A 12,441-nucleotide genomic window follows, 5' to 3' on the forward strand; every position below is an offset into this window, starting at 1 on the left:
AATAAATAAATAAATAAATACACAATTCTGAATGCACTCATGTATTTCCAATATTAATTATCTGCTCATTAGCAGTTCTTCTAAAGGAAAGGATGATTGTTTTACATGATAATTTTACATAACAATTTTACATAAGAAAATAATTGAGCATAAAATATATTGAAATGAAAATAAAAGAAAAAATGAAACATTTACTAAGAGAGAGGACAGTGTCTTTAAAGAAGATGAGTCTTCAGTGATATTCCTCCAACAGAAGAATAACCATTTTTATGAGTCAAATAAACTGTGCCCTAAAATAGAGAGTCTCTTAAAGCACAATCATTAATATTAGTTTTCAAAAATCAGATTGCATCTAGAAGCCCATGAATATACAGTTATTAGCTACATTCCAAATACATTCATTGGTTTGCAGAGATCCCAATGTAATAAAATGGGGTGACAGTAACTAAAGGACAAAAAAAGTTTTCATGACATAGACTCAGAGTCATTCAATATGAATCAAATGGTTCACAAAGGACCTCACCGATTTTCAAGAAATTTTTGCTTAAAGATTAATATTTAATAAAATATTTTTCTAGTCAATCCATTTCTGCTTACACAGAAAGTTGTACACATGCATAGCAGATGATGAATTTAACAAATTATTGTGAAACCACTCATAGAAACTAATCCTGATTTGCAAAACTTTTTGAACTTTGATATTTACTAAATGACATCAATTAGCTAGCTGCATTTAATGCTTTCAAGTTCAAAGAGTCACACTTAATAACTGCTACTGAAGGCTTTTGCAAATTGAAGTAGTGCAACTGGAATATATGCATCTATACTCCATCAGGAATATCTAATATGCTATTCTTTATCAATGTCATTCTCAGCTTGTGGGTTTCCTTTGCTGGGGGAAAAGGTAAGTTGAAACAGATTTGAACACTCATTTTCTCTTACATGCAGCTATATGTCATTTCTACTTTCATGTGTCTATAGTTTTGGCTGGATTAACTGATAAGAATTTTCTATGTTGTGAGATTATAAATGATAAGAATATTCCATATTGTGAGACATAAATGCAAATCAATTTTAGCTTCTCTCAGTTCTTGGAAAATATTGAAGCAAATATAAATCTTAAATGATTTCTATTACTAAAATAATAAATTCTTCATTACATATTTTTAAAATCTGTCATTTTAAAAATCCAGAACTGTCACAGTCAAGTTTTTAAAAGTAAACACCCACTTGGGTAGAGCCACTCCAATGCTCTTTCCTCAGATATTACATTTTTCTATGTGATTTTAATCTTGGAAATATTCTTTAAAAGTTCAGGCCTCATGTAACTCTAAAAGGTCTCAAACCATACCTTGGTGCTCTTCCTCATAGATTTTACCAGCCTCTAAATCAGTAACACAAGTGGGATAATTAAGCTAAAGAAATTATAAATTCATAAATTGGATTAGTAAAATAAAGGATAATTATTCATTAATTTAGGATATGATTTAAATGTTGGCAATAATTGAAAATCAACAAGATGACAGTGAAAAGCTGAAAGATTCTTCTATGTTCAAAGAATACGTATTTAATGTTCATAGTGAAATGACATAAAATCACTCGGTTAAATTTCACATAAAGTTGAATTTCTTATGTTACATTTACAAAATCATATATGTGAATAAAAAATTAATTTATCCCATTTTACTATTAAATTTATAAAATTATTTAATGATAAGACCTAAATTGTAAGAAGTTTCTAGGTCAGAAATTTAAATTTCCTGTGTATTATTTAGAACATTGAAATTCTTTCTTAGGAAACAATATGAACAATAGGAATATATTTGAGGAGAATGTGAATTCTATTTTCCCATGCTTTTATATGGGGACAAAAAAGTAGTAGGTTTTGCAGAAGGAATTTGTGAGCATTGGTAGTAAGATACCGAAAACAAATGGAAGCATCTGCTTCTGCATGCTCTAGTGGTGGAAATAGATTATTGTTAATTCCTCTAATAAATATTTGTTGTGAGCCTTTTATCTGCCAATTTATTCCAAGAGTGTTGGAGTTGTAGAAGTTTATGAGAGTCAGTGCCTCTTTCTTCACAGATATGTTGTCAAGTGGTGGACATTAAAAATACAATAATGATAAAAATACAGGAAAGAAAAATTAAAGGTTTTGAATGATTTATATGATAATGAAAAAATTATATAGGATAATGAAACAAAGGGAAGGAATATATTTCATAAAAGATGAATTCGGGAGTCCTCTACAGTTGTTACTTTTAAGGTTAAATTCTGAAAAGAACCTACATACATGCAATAGCCTTGATGCATTAAAACAATCCTATTGTTTGATGCGAAACTGAAAGGCTGCTGTGGCTTATATTTAGGGCAGGAGTATTCAATTTCTTTATGTAATTTCTCTCTTTCTTATGCTTCAGAGACTCACATAATGTGCACACTTGGTGGTGTCTCAGAAGTCTCTTGGGCTATTTTCACTTTTTATAATTCTTGTTGCATTCTGCTGCTCAGCCTGACTCACTTCAATTATCTTGTCTTTCAGTTTGCTAGTTCTTTCTTCTGCTAGCTCTAATCTGCTATTGTCACCCTCCTTAGAATTTTAAATTTCAGTTATTATTGTTTCTAATTCCAGTGGATCTGTTTGATTTCTTTTTAAAATTTCTATGATTTTCCTAATATTCTCATGTTGCTTATTCATTGTTTTCTTGATATCCCTTAGTTATTTCTCTGTTTCTACCTTCATCTCTTTGAGCATACTGATGATCATTTTTTAAGATCTTTGTTTGGGATGCCCAGAATCTGCTCTTCTTTGTTAGTGTTTTCTAGATTTTTATCCCTCTCTTTTGGATTGACTGTCATTTCCTGTTTTGTTGTTTGTCTTGTACTCTTTTATTGGCCACTGTGTATTTTAATATTTTAAAATGTTAACTCTGGGATTTATTACCAGACATGTTTATTTCTTGATAGTGTAACCAGCCTGACATACGAAGAGATTGTCTCTAGTGTCAGCCATCTTATCAGGAAAGTTCAACCAAGATGATTGACAAGTGCAGCGTCTTACCATTTATGAGACTGTGTCTTGTCCTGGACTTGTGATTATTAACTGCTTTAGAGTTCTATGTTTTCAGGAGATTGAGTGGACCTTCTATTTCTAAGGAAACAGACCCTATCCCTCTTCCAGTTTTTCAAGGTAGATCATTTTTGCCCCATCTGCCTACATCAGTAGTTTCTTACATTGCTTTCATTTTTGCCTCAAGCTGCTTTTCCCTAGAGGGAAAATTCTGGGAGTGGTGGCATGCTGGAAAGGAGTTTCCAAAGTCAGTTTTTCCCTATCCGAACAGGGTGAGGTACCCATGAGAAGAGTGTAGACTCGGTCCACACTGCACAGGACAGGGGAACAGGAATGGCACCAGGTGCTTATTCCTGAGTCCCCAAAGCTGTGCTTTCCTAATCTATCCAGCCAATGAGCACATGAACTTGGGTCCTGAGCTCTGAGGAAGCATAAAGTATAGCCTCAGAGTTTTTCTTCAAAAAAAAATCTATGATTTATGTACTATAATCGTCTTTTTTATATCTGAAGAAACTGTGATCTAAAACAGTAAAATTACATATCCTATGTTACCAAGGGGTAAATAGTAGAGATGAAATTAAAACCTAGGTTACCTGACAATAGAGGATACAGTAGATGTCAAGCATTTGCATCTATGTAAAATTACATAGATGCAATTTGGTAATACTGGCTTCCAGTATAGTTTTTTTTTTAATTTTAAAAGATTAGCATGTGTTAATTATTTCCACTGATGCACCATGATGACATTCTGTGTTCAAATAACTCTTCCAAGAAGCATCCTCGGTTTATATTTGCACTTTGAGGGTATCGTAAATACTTGATGAACTGAATTGAAGCCACTAAATGAAGTGTTGCCTCAAATAGTTAAGTCTATAGTAAATTGTAAGCCAAGATTACTTTAGGTATAATACCTTTCAATTTTGTATCATGACTCTTCAAGTTTGCTAGCTGCAAGATTGCAATATACCAGAAACAGAATGGCTTTTAAAGGGGGGAACTTATTAGGTTGCAAATTTACAGTTCTAAGGCTATGAAAATGCCCCAATCAAAACAAGTCTATAAAAATGTTGAAATTAAGGTACCAAGAGGAGGTTACCTTCACTCAAGAAAGGCTGATGAAGTTCAGGGTTTCTCTGTCAACTGGAAAGGCACATGGTGAACATGGCACCATCTGCTAGCTTTCTCTCCAGACTCCTCACTTCATGAAGCTTTCCCAGGGTGTATTCCTTCTTCATCTCCAAAGGTCTCTGGCTGCCTGAGCTCTCATGGGTCTAATGGCTCTGTTGGTGTAAAGGTTTTTCCAAAATGGTTCCTTCTTAAAGAACTTCAGTAAGCAATCCCACCTTCAATAGGTGGAGAGCCACCTCCATGGAAATCATCTAATCAAAAGTTACCACCCACAATTGCATGGATAAGATTTCCGTGGAGGCAATCTAATCAAGTTTCCAGCCTACAGTACTCAGCAGGGATTCAAAGAAGCATCTGCCACCACAAATTGGTTCAGGATTAGAGCATGGCTTTTCTAGGTCACATAATCCTTTCAAACCACACAATGGCCAATCTGATGATGTTGGTTTTTGTAGTTAAATATTACAATCAAGTTGTTTAACTTAAAAACATACTTCATATTATTGATACTGATATCAGAAACTGCTACCACATTTACTGCTTAACACTATACAAAATCTTCAAGTTCTTCACAATTCCTTAGTCTAATCTACCCACAGTGAAAGGCAGGCATGTTCTTAGGAGTCCTTTTGAGCAAGCTTATACTTAGAGTCAATAATGATAAACTGATATTTATATTCAGCATAGCAAATGCAGTGTATTCTAGAAGCCTGTGTGGAAGCTTGCATTCTTACAAGTAGATATAGCTATGGTTAGTGAAAACTTTCTATAACTGCTGATGATATGTCTTAAAGGCCAAGAGTTGTCTTGATGATATGTCCTAAATGATAATATGTCCTAATGATAAGACTTAAATGACTCAGATAAGACATATAAGTCTTAAATGAAAAAGTCAGGTTTCTTATATAAAAGATGTGGTGGAGAAGCACGTACGAATGTCATCAGATGTGACTGCAGTGAGACTTCAATGAGCATGAAGCTCTGCTGATGCTGTTCATTGTTCCCAGGGACCCTAGTGTAGGATGCAGGTGGAGAAGTCAGGGACAGGTTACAGATAGACCTGTGCAGGGCTCTGAGATGCTGTACACACCATGTTGAAGAAATTTGCTTTTACTCACATTGATATGAGAATCAAGCAAACAATAAGTGACACTACGAAAGTTCACTAAGTTATATTCAAGGAGATGTATTAGAAAAGCAGTTGAACAGGTTCAGATAAGTAGTTACAGTGATATAATCCCAGAGAAACATGATTGAGAGAAGATAGTACCACAGATGGTGGCCAGGTTTTGTTTTGATTTTTTAAATAGAAAAACTGGATGGAGTGTAAAGACTCTAAAACAGGTCAGTTACATTTCAGAGGTGTATTGGCAATGACTTAAATTAAGTTCCTCAACAAACTATTGCAGAAATCTATTACTCTATAATATAAAAGCAGAAAGTTCATGATTTTTAAAGCTTACTTAGTAAAAATATTTATCACAGTAAATCTCTGTATTTGATTTTGTATAATAAAATGTCACTGGCCACCATTTGTTTTAAGAGGAGCCACTGACCCCAAACTCAAATAAACATAAGCAACATTATTTTAGTTAAAATTTAACTTACTACAAAAACAAATGTTAAGAGCAACAAATAAATCATTTATCAAGCATGCTAGTCAAAACAGAAATTATATTTTATATGACTGGCTGAATTATTTAGTTGAAAAAAATTTTCTGTTTTTATTAACCTAAGTCTTGATAACAGTTACTCAGTTCATTATTAAAATTTTGAAATTTACTCCCAATGATTTAAATATTTCCTGAAAGTCACCAGAGATTAACAATGGAGGTGCTATAGCTCACAAGAGCATTTATAGAGAGAATGAGCGAATTCAATATCTATGTAACAAAGATTTTGAATACAGTGAAAGAGGAGATGTTGTGTGCACTAAATTTGAATGGAGTCCAAATCCTTCGAGTAAAGATAATGTTATCTTTCTTTGTTATCACATTTGTAATGTATCAATCATTTTTCTTTTTATAGTTTTTAAGTATGTATTTTTTTCTCTGAACCAGAGGATTAATTTTTCTAGGAATCAACTCTCAATGATAAATACAATACCTCAGAAAAATAAAGCATAGAATTTCATATCTGTAAGATCCACTTTGAGAGCAGTTAGCATGAGCCTCTTACTCTGAAGATAGAAAGAGGACCAGAAAGCTTCAATAGCTAATTAAATATTGGTTGTCTAAAAACAGCTCTAGAGCAGTCAAAAAAACCCAGGACTCCTAATTCCAGGGATGTCCAATTCTCAGACAGTTACATTGCATCCTCTGCAGCCTGATTTTTGCTGTGAAAAGTAAATTATTTTACTATCAGTTGAGGAAATTATGAAATTAAATGAAAGAACATGGAGATTTTAACTGTGGGTCTAACATGAATCAACAATGATGTTGCTGCTGGAAAAAATCTGTATTTCTTAGTTTTCTTAATGGAAGGATGTTGCTCAGAGCCAAATAAGTAATGTCAGCCATGTCCTTTGCCCACCAAAAATTAAATCCATATTATGTGTTCTACTTAGCATGCCACATTTAAAAGTCCAGGTGTGCCAGTTTGAAGCTTTTATGTACCCCAGAAGAGCCACGACTTTTTCTTGATCTAATCTTCTGGGGGCTTCCAGATTCTTTTCATCTAATTCAGCATTGTGGGGTGGAAATTGTGAATGGATTGGTTCCATGGAGATGTAATACATCCCCTTTAAAATTAGAAACATTTTGGAGAAAGTTCGCAGCACACAGAAGCTTGGAGAACAATTGCTTTGGTGATGCCTTAGAACTGCCAACAGAGAGAGCAGATGCCTAGACAGGGATGTTTGGAGCCTAGCAGATATGTCCATGTGCCTTCCCATGAGATGCTAAGCAGGCCAGGACACAGGGTTGTGTCCCAGAGTAGCTAAGTGTAGACCCACAGATACAGACGGGAAACCACTGATATTATAATTTGGAATGAATGAAAACAGGAACAAGGACCAGCAGAGGCCAACCACATGCCTTCCCATGTGACAGATATCAACTTTGCTTGAGCCAAGGTATTCTTCCTTGGATGCCTTAGTTTGGACATTTTTGTGGACTTAGAACTGTAAACTTGTTACACAATAAACTCTCTTTTTAAGCATCATTCCATTAAACATTGTTAAAACTGCAATCTGACAATTTTAACAAACTAATAGGGATGGGCTCAAATTACCATGGTTTAGAAGTGAGACTATAGCCAGTTGAAAGGTTTTAGATATACTGTAAGAATAATATCAAGAAGATATGGCTGTAGCATGGTAATGATTATCTGAGATTTCTGCAAACATTCATGAAAAGGACTGAGTTAGGATTGAATGTGGGCTGCCACAGAGAATGCAACAAGTTGAAGTGGTATTCTACATGGACTCACAGGTGGAGTGAATTTCTAAACAATTGATGTCTACAGATATTGCCATACCGTAGGGGGAGTCCTTCTGAACTTTAAATCATATGTTTCATAATTGCATGTTTAAATCTTACTTTGATTATCCTCTTTTACAAAAACTAGAGTTAATTTTGGAGTTAATTTTAAAATTTTTAAGAAAAATTGGCTTGAGCCCACAGTTAGCTTCTAGGAGAACATCCTTTCTGAACAACCTTCACTTTCAAACACTGTTAATAAAATAGTTTTAGAAATATAATAACGAACACTGGGTCAAGGAAATATTGTGTTGCTCAATATTTCTTCATAGTATTTATGATTACTAAACACAGAAAGGCATTTATCCATTCCTTCAGCATTAGGCTCCATCATATGTTTTACTTTCAGAGTTCCTCTTAAATAGATAATCTGTCGTCCAATTATCAGAATGTAACTTATTAAGCACATTTAAGTCAGGCCCTTTTCTTTGTATTAAGGATAAAATTGAGAATAAAACTCCATTCTCACTTTCAATGAGTGGAATGTATGATTTCAGGTGCTCCATTTTATGTAGACATACATCTCAGTGGAACATATCCTCTTCATCCAAACATCTGCTTATTCTAATTATTTTTCTAAGTCACAGATTTCCACTTAAAATTCTTGCTTAGTGCACACTGTTTCCAAAAGGAAAATTTCACTGTTTTCCTAGGAATGATACAGTTCCAAGATTTGCTTCTCTTGAAAAGTTCACTCAATCATGCACACACACACACCCACATGCAACACTACATATTTACAGAACACTTTCCTTCATTTTTTTTCACTTCTTGGTCACAAGTACAAACACAAATTAAAAAATCAAAATTACATTTCATGTCTTGTTTTTTTAGGACAGGAGATGCTAAGCAAAGGCACTGGGAATGGAAACTATTTTCCACAAGATAAATCATTAATATCAATAATCTTTATTGCTAAGTATTGATCAATAATCTTAGTTCTAAGTAAAAGCGACTTTTGTTCCAAATCTTTCCTTTTCCTGCACAGACTACTGATTAAAATCACATAACGATAACCTTGATTTCTTAATTTTTCTTCAAATGCTTAATGGCTGTTTTTAACAGGAAAAAAAATCTATGACCCAACATATTTGGACAGTCTCAAATACCATTGTTTTGAATAGAGGCACGCATCCTTGGTAACGTTTCAATAGCATCTCTCATTTTAAAGGAGAATACATGAGTAGGGAATTACATTTGTCAAGGGGTTAGAGATTGAATAATGTCCCTCATAGGACATGTTCAAGTGTTAACCCATGGTCCTCTGGGTGTGGACTCATTTGTTCATAGGATCCCCCAAATCCTATTCAGTTGAGGGCAAATTGAATCAAGTATGAGACTTAAATCCAATACTTTATAAGTAGAGAAAATTTGGACTCAGCCAGTTACTTGCAGTCAGATAAGGAGATAGATCTTGTCATGCACTGGAGGCACAGCTCCATGTAAACAATCAAAAAGCTCTGCCCAGCAACATTGAATGAGAATTTAGACATGGTTTTTCTGGGGTACACCACAGATTCGAACCAGCACATCCCATCACTTGCAAATGCAAAATACGTTCATTCTATAGCAATATCAGAAAACCTTAAACAATTTAAGTAACAATAGAAATACAATACAAAATCATAAACAGTACAAAATCTCATCAAAGTTTGTTACAGACATGGTCTGTCCTAAGGCAAAATACTCCTCTGATTCTGAATCTGCAAAACCCACAACAACTTATCTGCTGCCAATATACAAAGGCAGTACCATCATAGTATACATATTCCCATTTCTAGAAGGGGAAATTGAAAGTAACACAGGGGTCACTATAACCATATGGTTGCTAAAAGTTGCAGGGCAAATTCCCTTAGATTTCAAAGTCTGAGAGTCATTTATCTTGGGGCTTGAGAAAGCAGCTGCCCCACCCTTTCCAAGGGTCTACACAGTGGCCCATCTCTTTTCAAATGCAAATTTGGAGGACATCAGGGAGATCACCTTTTACTTAGCTCCACTGTCTCCAAGCATCAGGGCCACATTTAGACTCTCTGCCATCTCTGGAGCATATACCCCACCCCACATGTGGTGGCAGCCAGGCTCTCCCCAGTTCCCAAGGAATGTGTTCCACACCCTCCAAGGACCAAGGCAGCACAATTTTTCCACTGCAAGGGGGTGGAAGACCCACCCCCTGCCTTTGAGGCAAACCCACCCTCTCCAAGTAGTTGGGTGGGTACTCTGTCCTCAACTTACATGGTTATTCCTCTGAAGATATCCTATCTTCACTTTGTCCCTCAACTGAGTGTTTTAGTCCATATTGGCAGCATTTCCATTTATACGGATCCCACAACACTCTTGTTTACCTTCCATGGAGTAGGCAAGGATCATGCCCATCAGACAGAAGGAATTTCCACAAATCCTTTCTAGATAACTCCATCTCCAATCCTGGCTTTCTTTGAAATAGCTGACTGGTTCCACATTTAGTCACATCCTTATGTTCGGCACCAATCTCTGGGGTCTCCCTTCCTGGAAGTTCAGAATTTTGCAGAGCATCAACTTATGATTCCTTTGTACCCAAGAGTTCAGTTCTCATCTTATCTCTTTCCCATCACATTTTGCTATAAACTGCAAGGGGAAACCAGGCTGCACTTAACACATTTAATTTGGATACCTTAGCTTTTAAATCTGCTGTCCATTTAAAGCCATCAGTCAGTTTTGATGAATTCTCTGCCACTTTAAAACCAGGGTCACCTTTCTTCCAGTTTGCAATAACATGTGCCTCCTTTCTGTCTAGAGTCTTATCAGACATATCTTCAGAGTCCACATTCTGCCAACAGTCTCTTCAAAACATTCTAAGCCTTCTCTATCAAGCTCCTCATAATTTCAGAATCTCCCCCTTATGCATTTAAAAGCTTGCTTCAACATGTTTAGTATTTGCAAACCACAGCAACACTCCAGTTCTCTGGTACCAATATGTGTTCTAATTTGTAAGCTGCTAGATTGTGATATATTGGAAACAGCATGGCTTTTAAAAGGGGGAACTTATCAAGTTGCAAGTTTATAGTTCTAAAGCCATGAAAATGCCCAAATTAAGGCTAGTTTATAAAAATATCCTAAATTAAGCCACCAACAAGAGGTTACCTTCACTCAAGAGAGACCAATAAAGTTCAGGGTTTCTCTCTCAGTGGAAGGGCATGTGGCAAAGTCTGCTAGCTTTCTCTCCCAGTTTCTTGTTTCATGAAGCTCCTCCAGGAATGTTTTCCTAATACATCCCCAAAGGTCTCTGGATGTGTGGGCTCTAAAACTTTTTCCAAATGGTTCCTTCTTGAAGGTTTCCTGTAAGCAACCCCACCTTGAATGGGTGGAGACACATCTTCACAGAAACCACCTAATGAAAAGTTACCACCCACAGTTGGGTGGGTCATGTCTCCATGGAAGCAATCAAAATGTTCCCACCAAGCAATATTGAATGAGGATTAAATGACATGACTTTTGTAAGGTACGCCACAGGTTCAAACTGGCACAGAGGCCGAGATGAATCTGCAGCCAGAGAGTGCCAAAGACTGCCTGCAAGCCAACCCCACAATGTCTCAGATATTGCAGAGAGCATGGCCTGCTGATGCATTGATTTTGGACTTCTAGCTCTCCAAAGTGTGAGAAAATAAATTCCTGTTGTTTCACCGACCAATTTATGGTCATTGATGTACAAGCCCTGAAAGAGTAAATCAAAAAGGATTCTTGTTCAGTGCTTGAGAGTGATCAGAAGTCATTCTATTCTTCATTAATTTAAGAAAATTGTCCCAATATCATTTTGTCAACCTCTTAGTTATGCTGTTGTTATTTATATCTCATAGCTTTGGACTTCAAAGACTGGTGTAAAGTTTGAGTACATACATTAAGTGAAATCTAAGTAAACATATACTACTGGATTGAAATGGGTAAATGAAAAATAATAGACATAGCAGAATGAAATGATAAAATAAAAATATATATACAATGAACAGATGTAAGGTTAGCACTAATTAATTCTTAACATAAATCACTGAAGACATATTTTATTTAAAACTTGTATTTAGGTATCCACATATTATTTTTAATAAAACCATTACAATATGGAGATAACATCCTGTTAGAAATAGAGACTTATTAATCACATATAATTCTGGAAGATGAGGTATGAATTTAAGACCCATGCTAAGAACTGAACATACAGAGTGGCAGTCTTGTTTGGAGAGAAGATTTATAAGTCATAATTACAACTAAGAGGATTTAAAAAAAACTTAGTGGAATATGGTGTCTAGCGGAAGGTTAGATTGATGATGAGGAAAGCACATGGGATATATTTCAAGGATTCTGTTATGAGGTTCTTGTGTCACAATCCAAAATGTTGAACATAGGAGGGAGGACATATATTGAGAGAAAGAGATGCTAATTTAGTCTGACATATTGAAAGTTGAACGTGCTTGTGAAATACACACATGTACATTTCCAATGTGAAGCCATGCTGAGCACATGGATTTAGATCCCAAAAAGGAAGAAATTGGCATAAGGGGTAGGGGCTCTTTATTATAAAAATGAATTGAATTGCACAGAGAATATGAAGAGGGAAACAGCAAAATAAAGGATAATTATCACATAAAACCAACATGTGAGACATAGCTATTCATTTATAAAATAAATAGTGTCTTCAGAGAAGATATCCCTGAGGTGGTGACTGATAGTGGTGAGCATCAATGTAAAAATCTAGGAGAGGGAAAATGGTAGAATAGGATAAGTCAAGTTCAC

The 12,441-nt window shown here is 35.3% G+C and overlaps 1 protein-coding gene across 1 annotated transcript in view; it reads left to right on the forward strand.

Moving 5' to 3' along the window:
* The first annotated feature begins 732 nt into the window (after positions 1–732).
* Positions 733–12,441, forward strand: part of LOC143680803 (complement factor H-related protein 3-like) — a 46,619-nt gene continuing 34,910 nt past the window's right edge. Inside the window, exon 1 of the mRNA XM_077157306.1 lies at positions 733–904. Within this exon, the coding sequence (XP_077013421.1) occupies positions 847–904 (58 nt within the window). The 5' untranslated portion in view covers positions 733–846. The remainder of the gene's footprint in view (positions 905–12,441) is intronic.

The sequence above is a fragment of the Tamandua tetradactyla genome, chromosome 4 (genome assembly GCF_023851605.1).
Source record: "Tamandua tetradactyla isolate mTamTet1 chromosome 4, mTamTet1.pri, whole genome shotgun sequence".
In the NCBI taxonomy this organism is placed as follows: domain Eukaryota; kingdom Metazoa; phylum Chordata; class Mammalia; order Pilosa; family Myrmecophagidae; genus Tamandua; species Tamandua tetradactyla.